This window comes from Equus asinus, chromosome 5 (assembly GCF_041296235.1).
Source record: "Equus asinus isolate D_3611 breed Donkey chromosome 5, EquAss-T2T_v2, whole genome shotgun sequence".
Classification (NCBI taxonomy): Eukaryota; Metazoa; Chordata; class Mammalia; order Perissodactyla; family Equidae; genus Equus; species Equus asinus.
In genome coordinates, this window is record NC_091794.1 from 98,192,620 (window position 1) to 98,217,977 (window position 25,358).

General features: G+C 55.1%; 1 protein-coding gene across 1 annotated transcript in view; it reads left to right on the forward strand.

The window, feature by feature from the left end:
- Nucleotides 1-7,487: 7,487 nt before the first annotated feature.
- Nucleotides 7,488-25,358, forward strand: part of ECE1 (endothelin converting enzyme 1) — a 104,506-nt gene continuing 86,635 nt past the window's right edge. The window contains exon 1 of the mRNA XM_070510772.1: nucleotides 7,488-7,644. Coding sequence (XP_070366873.1) covers nucleotides 7,642-7,644 — 3 coding nt within the window. The 5' untranslated portion in view covers nucleotides 7,488-7,641. The remainder of the gene's footprint in view (nucleotides 7,645-25,358) is intronic.

The window sequence follows — 25,358 nt, forward strand, 5'->3', positions numbered from 1 at the left end:
AACAGAGTGGGAGGTGCAAGGTTGGCAATGATACAGAGGCTGTGGGAGCACAGATGCGGGAATCCTAATTGGACAGGAGATGTGGCAAGGTGTGGGGTACAGGAATGGCTCCAACAAGGGACTCTTTGCCGGTGCTCTGGGTTTGGGGAATGAGCATTTAGGGAATAACTACTTTATGATAAATCTTTCGCTTTTGTTAACTCACCCAATCTTCCAAATACCCCTTCGGACAGGTAGCATCACTCCCGTTTTAGAGATGCAGTTCAGAGAAGTAAAGAGCCTTGCCCAGGCTCACTCAGCCGAGGCCAGAATCCACTCAAGGAGTCTGACTCCAGGCTGGATGCTCCCCTGTGGTCCCCAGCCCTAGCCAGATGCAGCCTTTCTGGGGGTCCTGGCCCACCCACTGGCCCGGTCGAAGCCCCGAGTTTTCATCCTTGGCTCTGAATGGCTGGGCGGCCCCTGGGGAGCTCCCACGTGAGTCAGTGGGGCTGACCAGCCCTGTTCTGTGCCTGCTCAATGCCTTTCTCCTGCCCTCGCCCCCAGCCCAGCCCGAGGGCTGTAGCTGCATCAATCAGACACCCAGGGGTGGAAAACAGCCCCTGGCCTGGGAGTGCCAGGCCTAGCCTCAGCCCTGAGGCCAACTCCCCAGGAAAGCTCCTGAACATGAGTATTCAGGCTTCAGGATAAAAGCCGCTTCCCCGACTGACAAGGCCTGGCCTGGCTCTGCCACCCCCAGCCCCAGCTCACCCACTGTCCTTACTGCGCTAGGCACTCCAGCCGCTGGAACCTTCTCCCTGTCCTCCTGCTCCCTTCCCGTGTCTGGATCTTTGCACAGGTTGTTCCTACTGCCTGGAGCACTCTTCCCTTATCTCTCGCCCTGCACAACAGCATCCTTCACACTCAGCTACTCCCTCTTTAGCGCTCCGACCTCCCCTCCACGGAGAGTATCTCCAGCACCAAGCACTTCTTCCCCATGTGGCCAATCACTGTGGCTAACTTGGTCTTGACATCCTCTTGCTTCTACCTGACTCCCCTTCCCCTGCCTTGGTCCAGGCCTCTGCCCTCTGTCCTTCACAATCTGGTTCTCTCTGGCTGTCAACCAACAAATCCACATTATAAAGTGTTTTTATTTATAATCAATATCTCCTCCATTTACAAAAATGCAACCAGGCAGCTGCTCAGTGTTAAAGCAAACATTATAAACATCAATTTAAAAAAAGAGATTAAAAGCCACTAGAAAGAGATAGGGAGAAATCTCTCAGGCATCAGGACTGAATTAGTCAAAGAGGTTGAATATGTAACTTACCTAAGAGCTTCCTAGCAGCCAAAGCAAAAAGGGGAGTACACCAGCTTATAGTCGTCTGGTTCTGGGGTGACGTTGAACAAACGCATCCTTACTCCCTCAGTTGAGAGGGGTTATATATTAAAGAGCTGCTGTTGGCAGGGAAGGCCTTTGAGGAAATGGCTTTCCACAATCTCTGCACTCTTGTCCCCTCTGGCACTCTCCCTGTGCTCATCTCAGCTGATTCTCAGGTGCATTTTCTGCTTTGCTGCTCCGGACTGGCCTACTTTCTCAGCAGTGTTTCCCTAGCTCGGGGCTCTGCAAAGGGAGCGGGTATCCCAACAGCAGAGGTGTTCAAACTTGGGCCAGGGACTTCCGTGGGGGAAACTGCAGAGGAGGTACATAAGCTGGAAAAGGGGCTGCACTAGGTAACCTGTCACATCTCGTTCAGGTCCAGCCCTGGGGTCCGTGAATTTGTGTCCGGGTAATTGAGATGCAACGCAGATGCCCACCACAACTCCGGCTCCCGTATGGTCCTCCAGAGAAAATACAGCTGAGTTCAGATCTCACGACACAACTCAAAAGCTGCGTTTCTCTGGATTACTGACCGTGTCCCACTCACCTTCAGCTTCTTAATGGAGAACACGGTGGTGATACTCACCACCAGGAGTTGTGGGGTGGGTTCAATGATGCTGTGTGCCTGACTTTTTTTTATGTATATTCCTACCTGATCACAAACAGAAAGGGATTGGAAGCTGCTTACAAAAAAACAAAGAAAGCTAAACAACTACATTTACTGGAAGATTAAAATAATAGACAAATTATCTCATCCCGCTCCCCCACTGGCTAACTGTGTGACCTTGGGCAAGTTGCTTCACCTCTCTGAGCCTCGGCTTCCCCTTGTGTGAAATGAGATAATAGTAGCACCTACCTCCAGGGGGCTATTGTAGAATTAAATCAGTTAATATGGAAGAGTACTTAGCACAGTGCCTGGCATGTAGCAAGTAGGCAATACAATTTATTTATTTATTATGTAATTTATTATTCATGTAATCAATTATTAATTTTTATTTATTAGGAAATATTTATTTTTGTTTATTTATTATTATTTACTATTATGTAATCCCATTTTTTGTTTTTCAAAAAAAATCTGGATAAAGCTGAGCCACTTTGAAGCCAATCTCAGCTCCCTATTGAATTAAAAAGGAACACCAGCTCCTCCTCCCCTCAAAACACCAATGAAAAGCAATTTAAATATTTATTCTTTTTTTTTTTTTGGCAAGGAAGATTGGCCCTGAGCTAACATCTGTTGCCAATCTTCCTCTCTTTTTTTTTCCCCCCAAAGCCCCAAAGTACATAGCTGTGTATTCTGGTTGTAGGTCCTTCTAGTTCTTCTATGTGGGACGCCGCCTCAGCGTGGCCTGATGAGCGATGTCAGGTCTGCGCCCAAGGATCCAAACTGGCAAAACCTGGGGCGCTGAAGAGGAGGACGTGAACTTAACAACTCGACCATGGGGCCAGTCCCTAAATATTTATTCTTTTGAAAATGCTAAAGCAGATTTCATTCATAACTTCAATAAAACTTCCTGACATCCCTGTCCTCTCACTGTCCATTTCTGTTTCTGGCCTTCCCTCCCACCCTCTGCACACAGCTCAGCAGCCCCCAAGTCTGTGCTGGGTCCCTCACATGCACGCTCAAAGCTCGGCCGGCGCTGGCTCACACCCCCGTGGCCCCCTGCTCCAGCCTGTCTCCATCTTTTCCCACCCCAGCAACCTCTGTCCTTTCTCTCCTGGCTGGTGCCTTTCCCCTCCCCGCACCTGGTACTCAGATGCTCAGGTAAAGTCAGGCAGAAGCTGCCTGAACTAGTTTCCTTCCTCAGAGGCCGGGAGGCTTGGAGGCAAGGAGCAGGTGAATGATGCATCTCTTCTCACAAAACAGACGCACAGCTGTTCATACAGCTCCATGCGAATCACGTCAAGGAGTGAGCAGTGGTTAACATCTGAGGATTGGGACTATGGGGGACTTTTTTCTATTGTATTCATTTATGTATTGTTTACATTATTTTGAGTGAGTGTGTATTCATTATATTTGAAATCAGAAAAAAACAGATTTATTTTATTTTATTTTGACATTAGGTAAGGAGATCAGGGCGAAGGGAGAAAATAGTAGAAAAAGTCAAGCGAAAGCAGGGATGTTAGTATCCAAAATATATGCCATTGGTCCTGTATTTAAAGCAGGTAGAGTGCCCAGTCTGGGGCCCGGCACACACTTCACAAATGGCGGCTCTTGTTGGTCAGGACTTAATGGACTCTGATCACTCACAGAAACTCAAATCGTCCAGTTGAATCAGAGTAGCTAGTGCCCCAAAGGGAAGGGGGTCAGGCTGGGACATCCCCAGGCAGGCCCCAGCCCAGGTAACCTCTCTGCAGGGTTGGGTGGGTCAAGAAACAGTTTAATAGGGTCTGATGAGCTCTGCCTGCACCCTCTCCACCTGCCTCCTCATGGGCTCCTTCCGATGCCTTCCTGAGGACATCCTCTCCGACAGGCTGGTGCGTCGGGGGGGCAGTTTGTTCCTGGAGAGTTTGGTGATCCCCCCAGGAGCTCTAGACTGTAGTTTCAGTTCAGCTCTGGAAGATGAAAACAAAATTAAAAATTAAATGGCTCTTATAGTGTCTCATTCTGTCTGCACGCCCGTGGGCTGCCCAGTTTGTCCAGACTCTGTCTGACATCGTACATGGCATCAGTTCCCTCCAAAACAATCGGTCAACCACTAAGGATTCTTCGGGCCTCTCCTTGTGCCCTAGACATTACCCAATGTCTCTTCCGCACAAGATGATGACAGAGGCAATGCAGAGGACGCAGAATACCAACAATAACCATTGCCATTTATTGAAGGCTTGTGAAATGCAAGCCCCTCCACAAATTCCAGGGGATTCTTCTCGGACCTCGATGAATCCTGAGATTCACCTTGGAGACCTAGTGAATCCTGAGGCTGGGATGGCTGGAAACCACACCTAGACTCACATACCAGGGACCTCTGAGGCCCTTCTTCTCTGTGGTGTGGTCAGTCAGAACTCTTGGCCACAGTGGTTGACTGAAGAACAGACACATGTCTGAATAAGAGCCAATGAGACTCAGTTTGGGGAATGTTATTGGAATGTTGAGAAAAGAGTCCCTATTTCTGTTGGAGTTGCCGAGAGACTAGGATGCCTGCCTGGTGTTGCTGGCAGCCATCTTGTGATTGTGAGGAGAGAGCCTGCCAGAGAATGCCAGAGGGAAACAGTTTTGAAGATGGAAAGACTGACATTGAATCCTGCTGATTTCATCTGAGCTCCTTGATGCAGCCATGCCTACAGCTGGCTGTACCTCTGTACTTTCCAGTTTAAGTCGGGTTTTCTGCCCCTTTGAGGTCAGATGCCCTGACTGAGCAATCGCTGAAGGAAGCACCCCTCACCACCTGGTCTATAGGAATCTGACAAGGGAAACACGTTCTCCTGCCACACAACCACCATGTCTCCCTCACAGCACACACTTAGCCCACAGATGCCAACAGGAGCAGCCTGACGCCAGTGAAGGAGTGAATCCCCTCAGATGAGCTGTGCCTCCTTAGGGAAGTCACTTTCCTTCTCTGCACATTAATTTTTCTCACCTGCAATAGGGGGCAGGTGGCAATCACAGCACCTACTGCATACAATTGTTTCCAGAAGGCTGTTAGAGGAGGTGAGCTCTAAGGATCTGAAGGAGTCGGGGCTAGGGTCAGAGTTGGCAGCAAACCTTTTTACCTGTTTTGCCCCGGGCAGCATAGGCCCAGGGACAGCCTCGGGGGGCAGCCTGGTACAATGGAAGAGACACAGCCACCACATCGGGAGGCTTCCGTTCTCGTTCTCGTCCTGCTTCTGCTGCCGGCCCAAGGAGTGGTTTGGGGCAAGCTCCTCCCCCCGCCAACATGCCCCTTTCAGACGCCACAAAGCCACGACCTCCTTCCTCCGTTTTCTTCACAAGCCAGGATCACATCTTGTTCACCGTGTCTCCCCAAGCCTCAGCCTGGTTCCCGCCTCGCTGATAGAGCTTTTCAGAATGCTCCTTGTGTGAGGGAAGAAACGTGGTCAGGATACATAACCTTCCATTTTCCTCTTTGGAACATGTTGTTGGAGTAGAACACACATAGCCGAACAAAGATCCTAAGGAGCCTTCACAAACTGAGCACACCATGTACCCAGCCCCTGTATCCCCAAACCAGCTCGCCAGCACCCAGAAGGCCCCCTGAGCCCCCTTTCCAGTGATCCCTCCCCGAAGGCAACACTATCCTGACCTCTGCCAACGTAGATTAGTTTTGCTTATTTTTGAATTTCACATAAATGGATCAATGCTTAACATTTTCCAGTGGTTTGTTGCTTACAAAGGGCCCACGTGTACATTAACGCGTGAAATCTTCACATCAGCACGGTGAGGTAGGCAGGAATTACAAACCCCATTTTACAGAGGAGAAAACCGGGGCTCAGAGAGAAGGGAATCCTCCAGAATCACACTGCTGGAGAGCCAGGATAACTGGGTTCCATTTTCATGACTCCCTGGATCTCAGAACCTCCTTCCAGGCACCAGGTTGCAATCCCGAGGAAGACACTTGGTCGGGAATCTGCAGTGAGCCCAGGGCTGGGCAGCCAATGGTATAAGTCACCAGTCCTCCAGCATGGAGGGAGGGAGGATCCAGGTCTCCAGGCCCAGAGATTGGTCACCTTTAGGGCATAGCCCACCCTTCCCTCCCCACCAGGTGTCCTGCTGCACTCAACATGCTTTGTGAATTTTGACAAGTGCCCCACTGAAGAATCCAGGGCACCTTCGAATGGAAGTGGGGAGACAGCTGTATCTACAGAGCCACCTCCCCGTCCTCCAGGTTGCCACACACACTGCCCAGGAGCAGACAGTCCCCTTTGGAACCTGGCACTGGGTCCTGGACCTTCTCTCCCACGCATGCCCAGAGTCACTCTGAGCCAGCCCCTGAACTGGAGTTGCTGCCAGGGGCTCCTACAGTCCCTCCCCACAGCAGGCGCCCTCTCTCCCAGAATCCACCTCTGTCCCCAGTGGATTCAACTCCCTCCCCACCACCCCACCCCAACCTTGGCTGTTAGGCAAGGTTCCCCAGGTCTTTCTTTCTGGCTTCAAGAACTCTTATACATACTTCAAAGCCCCAAAACCCCACCTCCTCCGGGATGTCTTTGTCTTTCCTGAACATACACTCACTACGCCCCCTACACACTAGTTCCTCTTTCTCAACACAACATAAATATCGCAAAGTCACACAGATACACACATACACACTTTCACCACACTCTCTCCCAAACTGGGCTACATACACAGTTATACCAAATCACAGCCCCGCCCCTCTTGTGTGTGCACATACACATGCACACACTACACCACACAGACACAGAGATTTGGTCTCCACTTGTTTACAAGAGGGACACAAAGTATCTTCCTACCACACCAACGTGCCTGTACTACAGGCCCCGGAATGTACAGATGACACACCATACAAATACACGGACACACATCTATTTCTGTTCCTCCTCCTTCACTCACGCACTTCTGCAAGATACGCGTAGAGACAGTTTCTCTCCCGGACGCAAACGCACAGGCACGGGGTGGGGGGCATCATTCCTTCTCTCCGCTTCCCTCGCCCCTCTCTCACTCTCACGCACACAAACACACACACGGAAGCGCGCAGTAACAGGCTCCAAAGATAGTCAGTCTAGGTCTTTCCGTCACACATAAACACACAGGCACGCGGCACCCATCGCTCCCTGCTTTTCCTGTCTCCTCCTCTCCTTCCTCCTCCCCGCTTACACACACACACACACACACACACACGCACACAGGCCCCCCCCGCCCCCCATAAACTCGAGCGCAGCTGCAGCGCCCTGGGTCACACTCCCGTGCAGGCGCCAGCAGGAGACAAAGGTCGCCGAGGCCGCGCGCCGGACACAGCTGAGCCGCTCCCCGGGCTCCGCCTGGCCCCGAAGCCGGTCTCGGGGAGGCGCGGACCCCGCACCCGCAGCCCGAGTCCCCGCCCGCCCCCGGGCCTGCCCGCAGCCCGCCGCGGCCCGGCGCGCACAGGGTTAAGGGGCGGGCACGGGGAGGCCGAGCCGGGCTGGGATTGGCTGCGCCCCGGCCCCGCGCCCCGCCATTGGCCGCCCGGCGGGCCCGCCTCCCGGGACGGGGCCGAGCCGCGCTCGCCCGCGGGGAGCCGAGCGCGCCGCCGGGCCAGCCAGCCGCGCCGGTCGGGGAGCGCGGCTGCAGCCGGAACCGGAGCCGGAGCCGGAGCGGGCCCGCAGCGGGGCCGGGGTGCAGCGCGCGAGCGATGGTGAGTGCCGGCCGGGCCAGCGGCGGCTCCCCGCGGCGGCGCCGGGCCGGGGGCCTGGCGCCGGCTGCGGCTCTCGGGAGGCGTGCAGTCGGGGGCCGCGCGGGCCGGCTTCGCCTCGCCGGGCTGCGCCGCGCTGGGTTCCGGCGAGGGCGCGGAGCTTGGTTCTGGGCAGCTGGTCCGCGCCGGATTTGGAGGGCTCGGGGTCGCCGGTTCGGTTCGGGGACAGTTGGTTCGGTTCGGGTCTGGGGCGTCCGGAAGTCCCTGGACCTGGCTGGGCTTGGAGACCCTGGGCATCTGGGCTGGGTCCCTACGGGAGTCGGGGACAAATCCGAAGCGGCTAGATCCAGCTGGACCTGAGTGTCCCGGGACGCCGAGGTCGGTCCGGGGCTGAGCTCGGCTTGGGGCGTCGTGGGTGGCCGCGCCCGCGCATTCAGAGGGCTAGACCGGGGCACTCTGGGACTGCCCATCCCGCTGTCGCCAAAGGGGGTGGAAGGCGAAAGCTGGGCAACCCAGAGACCAGGGGACACTTGGAGACCCTGTGCCCAGCGATCTGGTCTACCCAACGTCTCCCAGCGATGGGTCCTCAGAGGAGGGAGTTTGTGAGGCCGAGCACCGGCTGGGATAGGCAGTGGCAGCAGAAGGGCGCAGGGGAGGGGAATTTCATGGAGGGGTTTTCTGAAGCCCCGGGGGGGGGGGGGGGGGGGGGGGCGGGGAGAAACCCATTTTGTCCAGGCAGGGCTTGTTGGGGCTGTTTTAGGGAGAGGAGTTCTTTCTGGAAGGAAAGCCAAGACCTTTCAATCATCTCTCTGAACCTGGTGCTCTGCTCTCCATCAGGGGCACGGAGGCCACCTACTTCTCTTTGGTTTCTTTCGCCGTGGACAGGTCCCTCCGATTCTTTCTCCTAGTCCTGTTCTGTGCTGTGAAGTGGGTACCGGTCACCACGTAGGGCCTGAGGAGGACATGTGCCCCCTTGCCCCCTCCACTTCTGCCAAGCCTGAGGAGACTCAGGTAGGGGCAGGATGGGGCCTCCTGTAGACCTGAAGAGTCCCCCAGTGACTCCCCAGGACCAACTCTTGCTCTGCCCAGAGCTGGGGTCCCCCTAGAACATCCCTCTCCTCTTTTCTTGCTCCACTAGTATCTGCCTCCCTCTGCACCACCACTTGCCTCACCAGAGTTACTCGGAAAGAGAACTTTCTCCTCCTTAAAAACCACCAAAGAGAGGTTGCCTTGCCTTGGTGACACATTTCAGAGCCTTAGAACCTGAGAAGGCTCCCAGCCTGCCAGGAAGACCCCAGGCTTCGGCATCAAACAGATTTGGGTTCAGTTTCCTGCTCCTCCACTTCTCCACAGGGACTTGGGTCGACTCACGTCATCACCTCTGAATATCAGTTTCCCCATCTGTGAAATGCGAAGGTAGGTCTTATCTTGCAGAGATGGCGTGGAGATTCGGTGAGATAACCCCGCCAGGGTGCTTTGCTCCCATACAGCTTAGTTTCTTTTCTTGTACAGCCTTAAGCTCAAGTTGAGAAGTTCTGCCTGGCATCTAACCTATTTGCTAGTCTGGATGAAGGATTAAAGTTTATCATGTTGTGGGGAGAAGAAGAGGACAGTGATACAGAATCGCTCATTTGTTTCTCATTCAACAGGGTTTATTTATACTGACTATGTGCCAAGCCCTGTGCTAGGGGGGAAGACACTGCCTTAAACCGTAAAAACACCGTAAACACCGTGTGAAGGGAGCTTCTCCCACTTCCTAAAGGTCCACACGGATCCTTGGGCTAGGTGCATATCTTTGGGAGAAGTAGAGATATTATGCAGGGTGGGGGTGGGGGGGCTCCCTCCTGGCTGGACAGATGAGAGGACGCTTCACTCATGGCATCTGAATTGGAAAGGACATCCCAGGTAGGGAGACCTCTGTGAGCAGAGGTGTGAGAGCCCAGGAAATGCTCTTGGAAAGGCCTGGCACCTGGCGTGAGAGAGCCCAGGAAGGAGAGGGAGTTGGCAGGGGACGTTGCTGGGGCCAGAGTGGAAGGCTTAGGCTGGCTGAGGAGCTGGAGCTCCGTGGAGGGTGGTTGACCCTGCACGTGTGGGTGGGGTGGGGGCTGACGTCAGGCCTCCTCCGCCCCTGTCATTTTGGTTTCCCCTAAACACTAGCCCCTGTGCTCATTCCTGAGGTGGGGGTGACTCATGGCGGCTGAACTGTTTATTCTTTGGATCTCCTGCTCCGTGGGTTTTAAACAAATCCAGCGTTCCTCGCCTCCAACGTGGCCAAGTTTCCCCCGGCCCCCGGCTTCCTAACGGGGCGCCTTTGGAGAGCGGTGTGGGCTGTTTCCTGTTGCCCTCGTGGCCTCTCCCTGATGGTCCCCAGCTCCCCACCAGGTCTCTAACCCCTTGGCGGGGATTCAGCGCTGTTCTTAAAGGCTTCAGGTGGACCCCTGGCCCCAGTGCAGGCTGGGCATGAGGGTTCCCAGGAGGCTTTTTGTATCTCCTGTCCCCGGCTGTCCTCGTCATCCAGCCGCAGGCACAGAGATGAAGGAGCTTGCCCAGGTCCCAGAGCGAGTGAGTGCTTGGGCGGGCGCAGACCTCCTGGATGTGTGAAGGGTTACCAGACAGGCTGGGGGGGAAGGATGCCCAATCCAGCGTTCCCAGTCTGCTGTCATGCGCCTCTAGAATGTTCCTTCACATTCCAAGCTAGGGACTGAGCTTAAAGCCATTGCAGAGGGCTGGGAATCCTCTTTACTGAAGTGGCTGTGTTGCGGACAGGGATCCAGCACCTAGGGTTGAATACTGGGTGCATCCCCAACTTGCTGTGTGACCTGGGGGCAGCTAGTGCCCCTCTCTGCACTTCCTTTCCTACCAAGTGGGACATGTTTGCTGGCTTCTCAGGAGGTCATGAGGATGCAGTCTAGGATACAATGTAAAAACGCTTCCCAAACTGTGAAGAACTCGAGGGCAACTGTTATGTTGTTATTTGAAGATGCGAGGCCAGTCACATGCCTCCTGAGCCGATGTGTATGGGGTTCCCAGAGCGCGGCAGGTACCTTAGGACCTTTCCCGGTGTGGCCAGCGCCTGGGCTGGTAACCAGTTACTCGTGTTTTGTGTTTCCCTGCCTGGCTGCGATCTTTGGTAAACAAGGCATGTTGTTGACTTTTGTTAAGGAATAAATACATTGTTTCCCAAACAGTTGGAGAGACCAGGCCCTGTGAGGGGAGGAACAGGGTTTGAGGAGTGAAAGGCTGCAGGGTGGATTCCACAGGCGTTAGCCACGACGTAGCCAGCTTGGCTAAAGTCCACGCTTTGATGTCTCCAGGGAGGGAGGAACCGTCAGCAGCTGTTTATGACTTTTTGTGTCTCAGTTTTTTCTTTTCAGTAAACTAGGTCAGTGGCCTTGCTGTCGTCAAAGGGCTTCATTCATTCATTCATTCCTTCGCCAAACAAGTCTGGCTGGCACAACACAGGCGTTGGGGCTGTGGTCAGTGTGCATGGGCCCATAGGTCTCTCTTCCACAGGCTGGCGGACAGGCAGATCTGGAGCCAGAAATTACAAGTGCAAGTACTGTTACCAAGGAGACATCCAGGGTGCTGTGGAGCAGGTCGGGGAACCCGCCACGGGGGGTCAGAAAAAGCTCCCTGAGGACATGGCATTAGAGCTGTGGCCTAAAGAGTGAGTGGACCTGGCAGAGCCTTCCTGGCAGAGGGAGCAGCGTGCGCATGCCGGAATTAATTCATCTGGAGGCTCAGAAGACGATGCCTGGGAGGTGGCCAGGGGCAGGCGCACACGGGGAGTGTCATGTTAAAGATTTAGGGCTCCATCCTAAGGGCAGTGGGGAGCCACTCAGGAGTTCAGAGTGAGGGAGTGCCATAGTCAGATTTGCCTCTTGAGATGAACACATGGGCTAGTTTGTGGCAGATGGGTAGGAGGGGTGAGGCTAGAGGCTGGTGATCACTTAGGATGCAGGAGTGGCCCTTGAAATGATGTTGGTGGTCTGGACGCTAGTCACTGCCCCCTCCACCCCACCCCACTCCCGATCATGCTGCTCAGCATGGGCAGTGAAGAGAGGAGGAGGCTGTGGCCCTGGAGGTCCCACAAAGCCCCTTTCCCTGTGGACATTGACCTCCCCTCATCCTTACATGAGGGTAGCCATCAGGGCTCCCGGCCTCAAGGAACTTTGACCTAATAGAGGAAAAAGGTCGAGTACCCAAATGACTCTGAAACAAGGTAGAAAGTGAAAAGTGCCAACCTGAGGATGCAGCTCTAGTCACCCTGGCCGTGGGTGTGTATCAGGGAAGGCTTCCCAGAAGAGGTGGCAGTTGAGCTTCCTATGATAACAGTTAGTGGAATGGAATGCTCTCTAGGAGCCAAGCTTTGGAAAGATGAAAATGAGGAGATGCTCTCCTGTTCTTAAAGAGTTATAGTCTTGGGGCAGAGTTTAGTGAACAACCAGCACTGACTGAACCCCACTGTCAGGGAGTGGCGCTGGGAGTCTGGGGCCTGGGAGTTCTGCCCTTTCCCTGGGACCCTGACGGCTAGGGTGGTGACGTATCTGCAGGCCTCCCTGATCAGCCCTGGAAAGGCTCCCTCCGCCCCGCAGGGCTCGTGGGGGGTCCTCAGGGGAGAATGTAAACAGAGGAACAAGTTTCTGGAGAATGTTCAGGAAATTAGCTGAGGGAGGATCTAACTTCAGGGCCAGAGACAGGGAGGTGAGCCTGGCTGCTAATCTGCATAAAACCACAGAGAGCTTGTGTTAAAAGAAGATTCGTCACCATCTCATTCAACTTCCCTCTTTTACAGGTGGGAAGACAAAATGAGTGCCTGGCACTTAAATTGTAACCTCTCTGATCTTCACGCCAACCCCAGGAAGTAGGTCTCTCCCCATTACAGAGCTGTGAAAGCTGAGGCTTGAAGGTCCCTTAGGGAATTAGGGCCCGGAACTAGGCAGCGGCCTCCTGACTCCTCAAGATCCTGGCTGCCGTCCCAGCCTGCCACTCAAGTTCGCAGAAACTCTGCCCTCCTGGGAAAGCCGCCTGGGGCCGTGGACGGGCCTACTGGGCAGCGGCCAGGGGCGTTAGAAGCTGATTGGGGCTGGATGTTGGCCAGGCTGAAATGTTGGTTATTTATCGTTCACCTTTGCACGGCACTTGACAGTTAGGGAAGCCTTTTCCTCCCATTTACCAACTGTTCTTGGGTCCCACTGCCAGTCAGGGACAGAGGTAGGATTAAACCCAGGCCTGTGACTCCCAGCCCAGACCCCCAGCTCCAGGCATTGCCCCAGCGGCCCGAGCAGGCCTCCAGTGGCCCCCTGGCTGGAGATGTCCCGGGCTCCCTGTGAGCATGAGGAGCGGCCCCTGGCCCAGAAGCCTCCTCTCCCCATCCTCCTCCCCGCAGGCTCCTTTGCCTCCTTGGCGGGGAAGGTGGCAGGGCCGGTGTGCGGCGGCAGCCAGGAGGAGTAGGGTTACGGTGTAAACACCCGAAATGTCAATATTTACCTCTGCCTGGAGCAGAGCCTCCTGCCTGCCTCCCACGCGCTGCCTGTCCAGGTGCACGTGGCCTGCTCTGAGGCTCCGGGCTGGTCACTGAGAGCAAGGCTGAGGCAGGAGACCTAGGGTCCAGCCCAGGCTCTGCCACTGGCTTTTCGTGTGGCCCTGAGCAAGGTGCTCTCCCTTCCTGGGCCTCTGTTTTCCCATCTGTAAAATGACATGGCTGGAACAGACAGGGGCCTTTTCAGCGATGACATGTGGATTACAGGCATCGGTCTCTGGTTCAGAGCACGGACTGGCGGTTGGGCAGACCTGGGTTTGAATCCCAGCTCCACCACTTCCTCACTGTGAGACTGTGGACAAGTCACTTAACCCCTCTGAGCTTTGGTTTCTTCTTCTATAAAATGAGATCCTCATGGTACCTCTTTTGGAGGGTCAGTGGTGAGACTAATGAGATAACTCCTGACATAGCTCTTGACACAGGATAAGGACTGAAAAAAAGGTGGTGGTGGTGGTGGTGGTGGTGGTGGTTGTTATTCCAAATAAACATTTTGTGATTCTCTGAATCCAGACACTGGGTTGCGTCAATATTGGGGACTGGAGCCAAGGGTGGGGACACTAATCTCAGGACCTCCTGGTACTGTGGAGCCACAGGCTGGGCTGGTAAGAAAGCCCCTTGGTCAATACCACACATGTGCACGCACGCCCAGCTGCCCAGCCTCTGGGGTTCCTTCTGAATGGGCGGAGGCAGGGCTGAAATGACCTCAGAGATGTGTGACAGTGAGAGGGGTGAGGGAGGGCGGAGGAGGCGGAAGGGTAGGAAGGACGTATTTCCTAAGCAGTTATTTCACAGAAACTCCAAGTCCACGAGACCCAGGAGCTGCTCCCTCCAGCCTGGGAGAGGAGGGGGCGTGGAGTGGCGAGCTCGGGGTGGGGGTGGGGCAGGGAGATGGGGGCCGCCCGTGCAGCAGAAGTGGGCCTTGGGAGCCAGTGGGCCCAGGTTCAAACCCGGCTCCGTCGCTTTTTGCTGTGTCATTTTGGGCATTATGTCACCTCTCTGGAGCTTTGTTTTTCTCGTCTCTAACATGGAGGTATGGGGGCCTGTTTTGTACAGTCACTGGAAAAGTTTTATCAGATGCTGTTTCCGAAGGACCCAGCTGAGTGCTGGCACACACAGGGGGCTCAGGCACGATCAGCCTCTTTCTTAGCCTGGACCACGTGTCAGTCTTGGTGCTGCTAGTCTGTGCACTTCTTGAGGGCAAGATTGTGTGTTTTTAAAAATTACAATATAATTTACTTAAGATGTGTATATCTTGTACCGCTTGATCTTTACAAATGTACAGACCTGTGTAACCATCACCTGGATCAAAATAGAGAACATTTCCACCTCCCAGGAAGGTCCCATGTGCCCCCTTCCTTCAGCCTCCCCCGCAGGCAGCCGCTGCCCTGCGCTCTGTCACTCTGGTGTTGCCTGGATTTTGAACTTGATCTGCGTGAATTCCTGTGCTCCTGGGTCTGGTTTCCTTCAGCTCAGTCAACAGTGAGTAATGTTTGGTTTGTCCGTGTTGTTGCCTGCACCAGGCTCTGCTCCCTTTTGAGGCTGCGTTTTGTCCCACTGGGTAGATGCCTGTGGGTGACGTCTGGGTGGATTCCAGTTTGGGTGGCTGAGACTTTCCTGTGCGTGTCTGTGGACCTGAATGCCCCTTTCTCTTGGGCGGGTCCCTGGATGTGGGTCAGAGGGTCGATGTGTGTTTACCTTGCACAGAAGCTGCCACACGGTCCTCCAAGATGGTGCTCCGTTTTCAGAGTGTTATTCACCTCTTTGCCCACGGGCCTGAGCCTAGACTAGGCTCTTGATGAATGTTTTTTGAAAGAAGGAAGGAATTTGAGCCCTTTCTTGGTCATAATGCTCCAGATCCACTCTGTGGGCCCTGCACCTGCCCTCAGGGTCTGACAGCTCTTGGGGGCACGCTGCCTGGACCCTCGGCTTTAGGTCTCACCTGGCATTTCTCGGGGCAGGGAGAGGGTCCTGGCCCTGGAGAGCCCATGCCATGAGGCTCTACCACTGATTGGCTATGTGACCTTAGGCAAGTCCTTTCCCCTCCCTGATCCTCGGTTTCCGCTTCTGTAAAACATCAGGTGGATTGAAGGTTTCCGCCCTCCCCAGTTTCTGGTGGTCTCCCCTCACTGGGAGCCATTGCCCCCATTTGCTCTGCTCCTCCACCTCCCAGGTTGTGCCTGCCCCACTGGTGAGCCCCAGTTCTCTCGTGTCTCCGAGGAAGGACCATTTGGTGAAGTGGGTCAGCTCTTCATTCTTGGCACTCTCAAGAGCCTCACTGTGAGCCAGTCCTTCCTGGGTGAGAGCCCCTCAGAGTGAGCCCCTGGCCGTGCCAACCCCCAACCCCTGCCCCGTGGAGGCTTTGCTGAGACGGTGGCCCTGTGTTTGAATCCTGCCACCTCCTGGCTCTGTGACCCTGGGCAAGTCACTCCACCTTCCTGAGCTCCAGCATCCTCATCTGCAGCATTGTGATGATGAAACGAGGTCCTGCCTCTTTGTGGAGACAGAAGTGGGTGGGGTAGCAAAATCCCTGCCCTTGAGGAGACGCAGCCTGGGGGAGGGAGCCAGAGGCCACCCAGGCAAACTGACCAGCTAGAAAGGTCACTGCAGAGGAAGGGAAGAAAATAAAGCAGAGTGATGTGGCTGCGAGGTGGAAAAGGGGCTCCTCTAGATGGGTGGGCAAGGAAGGAAGTGACGTCTGAGCTGAGACCTGAAGGCTGAGGAAGGGGAAGCTGAGCAAAGATGTGGGAGGGGAGAGTTCTAAGCAGAGGAGCAGCCGATGCGAAGGACCTGAGATGGGGCCAAGCGATTTGGCCCATTTTGGGTGACCAGAAGGCCAATGTGGCTGCACAGAGGGAGCAGGGGGAAGGGGTAGAGAAGGGCAGGCATGCAGGGTCTTGTCAGGCAGGGTGGGGAAGGTGGCGTTTCGTTCTAAAAGCGATGGGAAGCCAGTGCAGGGCTCAAGTAGGGGGATGGCTGGTTTGGTTGATGTTTTAGAAACGCCCTGGCTGCTATGTGGAGGATGGACTGTAGGGGGCAGGAGTGAGGCAGGGAAGCCAGTGTCGGGTGACAGGTGACAGGGGCCTCAGTACATGCACCTGCCCTGAGGTCCGGGAGCTTATGTTTCTCCAGGATCCGGGCTTTTAGCAGCTACTTCAGAGGATGGGAGAGGGGGAGAGGGCATCCCACATGCCACAGGACGTTCCTGGCAGCAGAACACGGTGGGCAGAAGTTGCCTTTGGAGCCAGACAGACTTGTCTTAAAACTTCCGCTTGAACTCAGCCTTCCAGAGTGAGCTCGGGATTCTCCCAGAATGACCACGTTCGCACCACCCCAAGTCCTGAGCATCCAGAGAGACGGGGCCAAAAGGACACAGGGCCAGAGCCTGCTTCCCCAACTTCCGCACACCCTGCCGAGAAGTGAGAGTGGAGGAAGTGATAGCCACAAGGGGTTGCCCAGCCCTGTGCCCTCTGAGCAGCTGCTCCCACGGCCCGGCAAGGGAATCCTGTGGCTTTGCGGTTCCTGGCTGTCCCGGGCTGATCTCAGGCAGGAAGTGGCCCTGAGAAGGTGGTACTTCTTTGGCCCGGAGTGTTGAGTGGGTGGTTCCTGGGCATCCTGCTGGGCTTCCGGGTGTGGTGGGTGGGCAGAGGGAGGAGAGGGCGTGGGAGTTTACAGAGTCACAGAAGATCTGAGTGGAAGCAGGACTTAGATGACATCTAGACTAGCCTCCTTGAGGGGAGACAAAGGCTCAGAAAGGGAAAGAGACTTGCCTGAGACCACACAGCAAATTAGAAGCGGGACTCAGATCCTGATCTCCGGGGCTGCTAGTGCTCTTTCTGGTTAAGATGTGCCTTTTGGGGCCAGACAGACCTGCATTCTGCCGCTTAGTCTCAGTTGGGTGACCTTGGGCTGGTGACCATCTCTGAGCCTCACTGTTCTCCCCTGTGGCTTCGTCCTGTCCATGGGATGACAGCGACACCTTTCTTGTGGTGGTGGTATGAAGAATGGTTGAAATGATTCATGAAAAGCTGTGAAGCTTGTAGAACGGTGCCTGGGAGGTCCCCAGTAGACGGGAGCTATCGTTGCTGTTATTACTATGGTGGTTCTGTCCTTCAAAGCCCCGTGAAGTACTGGAGGGAACAGCTGCGTGCTGGCCTTCACTCGTGCTGCTCCTAGTTCTGGTGACTGCAGTTAGGGACGGGGGAGAGGACTTTCTCGTCAGACCAACCCACTGCTGCTGCTTTATTTTACTTCCCCATCATAGTAGGGAGACCCTTTAACCAGACTCTTCATTACCACCGCCCCTTAGCACACGTGTGCACACACACACACGAGCCGTTCTGCCCCACCTTCTGCATCAGGTCCCTGCCACCCTCCCACGGGTTCCTGAGTGTGCAGGGTGGCCTCTGGGTTAAGAGCAGAGGCCGTGGGATCAACCTGAATTTGAACCCTGGATCCACCACCTGTTGTAAAGGACCTTTCAGCAGGTACGTTTTCCTCTGTGAGCCTTGGGTTTCCCATCTGTCAAGTGGGATAACAGCCCTTCCGGGCTAGTCGCCAACATTAGATGAGAGAAGATACACTCAGAGCGTGTGGTGCATATTGGGTGCTTGACTCGAAGAGGTGGGTGTCACCAATGATGACATTGCCGTCCCAAACCCTCTGGGCCTCGTCCTCTTTCCACAGCTGTTCTCAGAAACTTTCTTGACTGTCCCCCACCCATCCATCATGCGTTCCCCCAGCCCCTCCCTCCGGACCCCGGACTGCCTTCTCCCGGGGCACAAGTCCCCCTGGACGAAATTTCCCGCTCTGTCTCATCCCCCTGCACTAACACAAGTCGTCGAGACCGTATTGAGACCTGAGGCCAGGCTTCCCTGGGTTTGAATCCCGCCTCTGCCATTTTCTTGTACAACCTCAGGCAAACTGCTTAATTCTGTTTCTGCCGAAGAAAAATGGGAATAATAATAGTATCAAACTCATAGAGTTGTTTAAACTGGCCATACAATTCCTGTGAAGGGCCGGGACCCATGCCCAGCATACAGCGAGAGCCCGGGAACTGCTAACTGGTGTTACTAGGTGGAGTCTCCCGGAGCAGAGCCGCCGCCTGCCCGTGTCTGTCTTCCCAGCACCTGGAAAGGACGGACTTGGAAGGGCTTTGCCCCGGGGGCAAGTTGCTTTACCGGTGAAATGGGCCTCCCATGAAAGACCAAAGCCCAGGCCTCAGTCAAGGACTCGGGTCACGCTGTGAACTTGTTCATCGGCAGACGTAGGGCTGCGATTTGAGTTCTTGGTCCCCGGGGGAACCTGGGCCACGTGGCTCGGGGAGAACTGGAAAGTGACCTGCGCAGGGCTGTGCAGCTTGCTTCAGAGACGACTTCTGGGGTTGGTGACACCTGATGACTCCTGGGGGGAAATGACACAGCATTAACTTCCGGCCACATTGGGGTTTCATTCAATAATCCTTTTGTTCTTTCCTGCCAGTAGTAGTTACGAGGCTTAGCTCTTATGTAATAATAATGGTGTTTATTGAGTGTTTGCTGTGTGCCAGGCACAGTGCTAAAGGTTTTATGTTATAAATTCATGTATTCCGCACATCAACCCTGTCAGGTGTTTTTTATTATCCCCATTTTATAGGGGAAACTGAGTCACAGAGCATTTCAGTCAGTCAGTGGCAGAGCAGGATTTGAACCCCAGGCGGTTTGACCAGAGCGCCGAGTTCATCACCGCTACGCTCTGGTGCTTCCTCTGTCACCAGCTTTCCCCACAGTCCTGGTGACGGGCTGCCTCGTGGCCTCTGAGCACTGCCCCTTCCATGGGAGTCCTGCGCAGCCAGCAAAGCTGAAAGAATTAAAATTACGTCTTTCTGTGTGGCCTCTGCTCAGCATCAGCTTGGGGAGGAGCAAACACAGACCTTTAGGAAAAAGAGATCTGGAAGATGAAACCCTAGAAAATAAAAGGCCTGTGTTAGGGAGAGGAACAGGGATTTGAATAGGAGGCGTTGAGTGGGGAGAGGAAAGGAAGGGTTCAGCAGGCTGAACCACCGTTTGCTGAGTGCATCTCCTGTGTCAGGTTTGGGAGTGTCTCTGCCCTCCAGGAGCTCCCAGGCCCGTGGGAGAGATAGACAAGTCAACAGGCAAATTGCTGAATAGGATTTGAGTGTGTGGGCTGGAGCCTCCAAAGGCACAAAGGAATGGATGACTAACTTGGCCCAGGGAGGTGATATTTGAGTTGGGTCTTGAAGGATGCGTAGGAGTTTGACAGCCGGAAGGAGCCAGTAGTGGCAGACAGAATTTAAACCCAGACAGTCTGGTTCTAGACTCTGTGTCCTTACCTACCATGGTGTGCTGGGCTCCACTTCCCCCAAAGGCCTGTCCTTGGGAGATGTGACTCTGCGGGTCCTGGGCCACTCAGTGGACACCCTGGGCAACTATCCAGCCATTTCTCCTCCAACCCCTGCTTCTGCTCCTCACAAATCCTGCTACCTGCCCCTTCTACAAGGGTGGTGGGTGGGCAACCAGCTTTGCAGGGAAGGTCTGTGCCCTCTCTGTGTGGTCAGGCCTTGTGGTGTCCTGAGAAGGACACAGAGATTCTACCTCCAGGGTCCCTGTGGCAGCAGAGGGGCCGGGGGAGACACTGAAGCATTTCCTGTTTTGTTTTTCAACTTCCTCCCGTCCCAGCACCTGAAATGTGCTTTGCATAAGGCACTTCCTCAGAGCATCCCACAACCCTGGCAGGTAGAGGTTGTTTCTCACCATTTGAAACCTGCAGAAGCCCCCTCAGAGAGGTTAAGCCATGTGTCTAAGGCCACACAGCTAAGCAAGTAAGTAAAAAGACTGGAATTTGCCCCTTGGCTTGTCTGACCCCAAGGCCTGTGCTCGTGTGTTTACGCCCTTCGGAGGCTACCGGTTTATGATAGGCAGTGTGCCTTTCTGCTGACAGCTGTGCGCGCCCCTCCCAGGTGACCTCTGGGCTTGTACACAGGGCACCGGGGCGTGCAGGTTAGTGTAACCACAATAAGACGGCATTGATTGCCGCGCTTCTCAAACTCGGGTGTGCGTGACAGTCACCGGGGATGCAGGTCACAAATGCAGATTGCGCTGCCCTCATCGCATACATCCTGATTCAGAAAGTTTGGATCCTCCACCCTCGGGGACAGGGACTGACGTTTCCAACAACTCCGTGCTTCCCCTGCTGGTGGGCCACGGACCTCACTTTGGAAATCCTGATTCGGTTCATGCCGCTCTGGGCCCAGCACTGTCCTGGGCATTGTATTTTGTCATGTCAGCTCTCAGGACATTGCTTGTGGAGGAAATTGATGCAAACGGAGGTGAGGAGTCTTGAAAGAGATTTTTACCAGTCGTGTTGAGGACCTTTGTAACCAACATGTCTAAAGCGTTAATTTAGTCTTCAGATTAATCAGATGAGGAAACTGAGGCTCAGAGAGGTTAGGTGACTTGCCCAAAGCCAAACAGCTCATAGTGGCAGAGCTGGGATTAGAACCCACATCCTTCAGCTGTCAAGGCCTGTGTTCTTCCCAGAACCCCACACTGCCTCGTTTGCACACTCTCACACACAGATTCTTGGAGGCACAGAACCCAGCTCCACCAACCAGGTAAATGTGGGAAGGTAAATATGGGAAGATTAATGGTGGTGATAACTACCATTTGTTGAGGACCTACTACGTGCTAGGCACAGGGTGTAGAATGGTGAGCACATAGGCATGGTCTTAGGTACTCACACAGATCTCTAATTATGAGCAGATGCTCCATGAGCTTATGTCAGAGGAGCCCATCCCAGGCAAGGGCAGGGGGAGAACGGAACAGGGCAGACACCTCTGAGGAAGAAGCATTTGAGAAGCGATCTGAAGGATGGGTTAATTGTTAACCGGGTAAAAAGATGGAGAGAAAAAGGTTCTAGGCCAAGGGAGCAGCATGTGCAAAGGCCCTGAGGTGGATGACCTATATCCTGTTCAGTGTAGCTGGAGTAGAAAGCAAGGGCGAGAGTGACCCAGGGTGAGGATGAGGGGTGGCCAGGGCCTGGGCCTTGCAGGGCCGTGTAGACCCACTGAAAGATTTGGGCTTCATCCCAAGAGGAGTGGGAAGCCACAGGGGTGTGTGTGTGTGTGTGTGTGTGTGTGTGTGTGTTTGTTTTCAAATCAGTAAACTTCTTTAGGCTTTATTTTCTTCTACACCAAAAGACCCTGTTGAAGCCCAAAATGGAAGAAAAGGCAAAAATTTATAACCAGCAAGGTGGAGGTTTTCCCGGCCCTGGAAGAGGGGTGCCAGCAGGGAGGTGACAGGGACCCATTTACCTTTCCTTACACTCATTCTGGCTTCTGCGTGGAGATAGCCTTGGGGGAGGGGGCTGGACTGGAGGTGGCGGCCTGGTGGCTTAGCCCAGGCCGGGGTGGTGGGGAGGGAGAAGCACACAGACGTTGGGGTAGAGTTGACAGGGCTTAGTGATTAATTGGACGGGGTGGGGGTCCAGCCCGTTGCTTTGACAGGTGAGAACAGAGCCCAGCTGTGGGCTCTCGTGGGTCAGGGTCACACAGCTTGTCAGCAGCAGCGCCCAGATGCTGGCCAGGAGCCTCCCGTCCAGGGGCCTCCTGGCAAAACCCGGACTGGGAGCCGAGATTCCTGGCTGCCGCTTTGCAGAGTCCCTCTTCCAGGCCCTTCCCTGTGCCCCCCCCCCCCCAGTCTGGTGGCTTCAGGGCAGTGGGGGGCTTTCTGGGCGCAGATTCTGTCTTTGAAGCATCTAACGGGGGAGGGACGGCACTCTGACCTCCAGATTCTTTCCCTGTGACCTCTGCCCCCACCCAGACCCTCCCCAGGCTTTGAAGGAGTGCACAGAAGTGGGGCTGAGGGGCAGCTGGAGGGCAGGGGCTGGAGCCACTGAGCCCAAACAGCCTCTCGCTGGGTGGGGGTGGGGCCCCTCGAGGATCCGAGGAGACACCCTCCTGGAGAGAAAGGGACAGCTTGGGCCTCTGCCAGTGGGGTGTCCCCAGAAGTAGGGGGACGCCCCCATCCAGACCTCTGGAATGGGAAACTCCTGGCCGCCATTTAAGATTTCCTTTTCTTCCCCACGTTAACCCTGTCTGGCAAACAAGACCTCTGAGGTGTCCAGTTAAGTGCATTTCCAGCTCTGCAGGCCTCTCCCCAGCTGCCCACCCCGCTCTAAACCAGCCCCTCCTGGGGTCCAAAGTGGCCCAGCTCCCTGTCAGGAACCTCATTCCCTCTGTATTTGAGCCCCCGTTTTCCCCTTTGGGATTCAGGGCCTGCTTTCTCCTTGGGACCCTTCTTCTCCCTGGGAATCACCCCTGGACCTGGTCTCTCTCTGGAGACTGGGTCCCCTGCTCTCACAGAGACCAGGTATCCCCTTCCCCCCATATACCACAGTCTCCCCGGGTTCTGAACGACCCCCCACCCCAGGACTGGGCCCTTCTCACCCTGACACATAGTGGGCACTCAAGTGATGCGTCCTCTTGCTCCTGCCACTCTCCCCAACTCCTACTCCGAGGCCCCCTCTGCAGCCTCGCTACCCTCCCCCCGCATGGGGGCCGGGGGCTGACAACCGCGCCTGGGAAGCAGCTGGTGTTGGCTCAGAACGTTGAGTGGCAGAAAGATGAGGGCTGAGAAGGGGCAGGAGGAACACTGCCCACCACCCGTGAGCCCGCTGCCCCTGATGTCCTCTTGGGTCAGGAGGCAAGTTTTGGACAAGTCAGAGACGGCTCCCTTCCCCCAGTGAGGGGCTCAGTCACGGAAATCGTCGCCCTGGTGGGACATGAACAGAGGTCTGGAAATAAGGTCAGTTGGTGAACGAGCTAGCGGTGGCTCTGCAGGGAAGCCAGCATCTCCTCGAGTCTCTGGCTGCCGTCGGGAGGACAGGCCCACTACCCTTGTAGTGGTGTAGCTCTTGGGAGCACCGCTTCTGTGTCCCCCCCCCCCCCCCACCTGTCTGCTCCCTGGAGCAGGAGGTCGGAACCACTGTTTCAGAATCGTTAACTTTGAGCCAGGCCCCGTGGTAAGCAACGTGGGCACTGACTCATTTCACTAGAGTCAGCTCTAAAGAGGCAGGTCCTAGTGTGTCCCCGTTTAACAGATGAGGAAGCCGAGGCGAGGTGCACGGCCAAGGCCACACAGCTTGGAGCCAGCACGCTGGCTGACTCCGGAGTCTGTTTTTCCGCAGGATCCTATGGAGGATCTGACTTCAGGGTTGAGGGTGGGTGTGCTTGTGGCTCAGAAAAGCCAGCAGCCGCGAGGAGAGAGGAGGCCAGCAAAGGAGGAGAAGGTGGCCCTGGAATCCCGGCTGAGAGTGTCTCTGGAGAGGAGCAGGGGGTCCCCTGTGGGGACGGGTCAGGCAGCTGGAAGCAAGCTGGCACTGTCCTGTCCTCAGGGCACTGGCGCCCTGTAATCGGGACTGTTAGTTCTCTCCCCGGAGGGGAGTCCCCTAGGGCAGACCCTGGCTGCTCTGCGGATCTGCCCGCAGCACATGCTCAGTGAGGGATGGGGGGAGGGAGGGCAGCCTTGCAGGGCTGAAATAGGGAGGGGGTCAGGATGGAGAGCAAGGCTTCCTGTGCCACGCTGATAGTCCTGGGGCCAGTTTGTGGTTCGTGTTGTCGTTAGTGACACATATCTATGTGTTGAAGGTCAGCTAACGGAGACAGAGAATTTAATTATGAACTCGCACTTTACGACCAGTTCCGACCCCCATCTGTCGTGTAATGTGTTTCTTCAAAGAACAAAACCTTGAACAAAGTGTGAGTGAGCGTTTCTCCTGGTGATCTCTGATTCCTCCATCGAAGAGATTGCTTAATAGGAACTGTCTTTCCCTTCTTTGGTGATCTGTGAGTTTCTTTGCTGTCCCCCAGGTGGCCGTGACTCACCCATCAAGCTCATTCAGGAAAGTCCAGAGGAATTTTTCTTCTCCATCAGGTTCCATTTGAGCAGTGCTGGGTGACGCCCAGTGACACCCTCGAGGTTGGGGAAGGAGAGGCACACACACTCACTGGCCACTTGTCTCTGCCACCTCTGCCTCCTTTGGCCCCTGCCGTCCTGGGGCCCAGAGCCATCTCAGCCAGCGCAGGAGGCGTGTTAGGGGCCTGCGGGCTCCTCCCGCCAGACTCAGCGGCCTGACCCTCTCTAGGGAAAATGAGTCATTTCTTCAAGCCTGAAATGTTTCTCCACGTGGGAAGAAGGGGGAAAGGAGTTGGGATGGGGCGAGCCCCTCTTGGTCCTCCCCAAACTTGTTTCTCAGCTGTGAAGGGCACCCGGGCCACCGAGGGAGGGGGTTCCAGAGAGACTGTTATTGACCCAGTGAAATCAATAAACTGCAGCTCTGATGGCGATCAGGGTCACCCTGGATGGAACTGCACTGGGCTGAGCGCCCAGAAGGTCCTTCCCCTTGAGCAGCACTGATCCCTCCCCCTTCCACTGGCCACCCAGTGCCCCAGGGGGTCCCTGCTTGTCCGTTCTACCTTCTTCCTCTCCTAAACTGATCAAGTTAAGAAGGTGTGTGGGGGGGTGGCAAACTCCTATTGACCAGTAGTTACCCTTCTGAGGGTTTAGAAATCGGGCTTCGACAAGGAAGAGACGTGTGCTGGATTCCGCCAGGGAGTGCCGTCCGCCAGGGCCTGGGGGGGCGGGCAGTGTGCCCCCAGTCACCCTCGCTGGGAGGGATGGATGGGCCAGGCTGCAGTCTCCGGCTCTCCCATGTTGCCCTGTTATTTTCTGGGTGACCTGAAGTAAATCATTTTACCTCTTTGAGACTCACTTTTCTCATTTGTAAAACAGCAAACAATTACCACTCACGGTTGTGAAAAATAGATGAGATGCACCTGCAGAAGCAGCCTCCTGGCCCTTGAGTCCACTCAGATGTCACCTTCTCCGAGAGGCCTTCCTGGCCACCCTACCGGGTGTTGTCCGTCTCCCATTTTCTGTCCCCTCGCTGCTTGACTTTTCTCCTCGGCACTCACCACCATCTAACAGGCTCCCTATTTCACTTACTTCTTTAATTTCCTTAATTTTTATTTTGGGGCATTTCAGACCGGTGCATGCGATCGCCCTGGGGAGTATGGCGGGGCACTGTTAGAGTAAACTTAAAGCGTTCTGTTTTGGAGTAGAATGCAAAATTGGCGTGAATTTTTAAAGCTTTAAAAGGTCCATCCCAGGACCGGGAATCC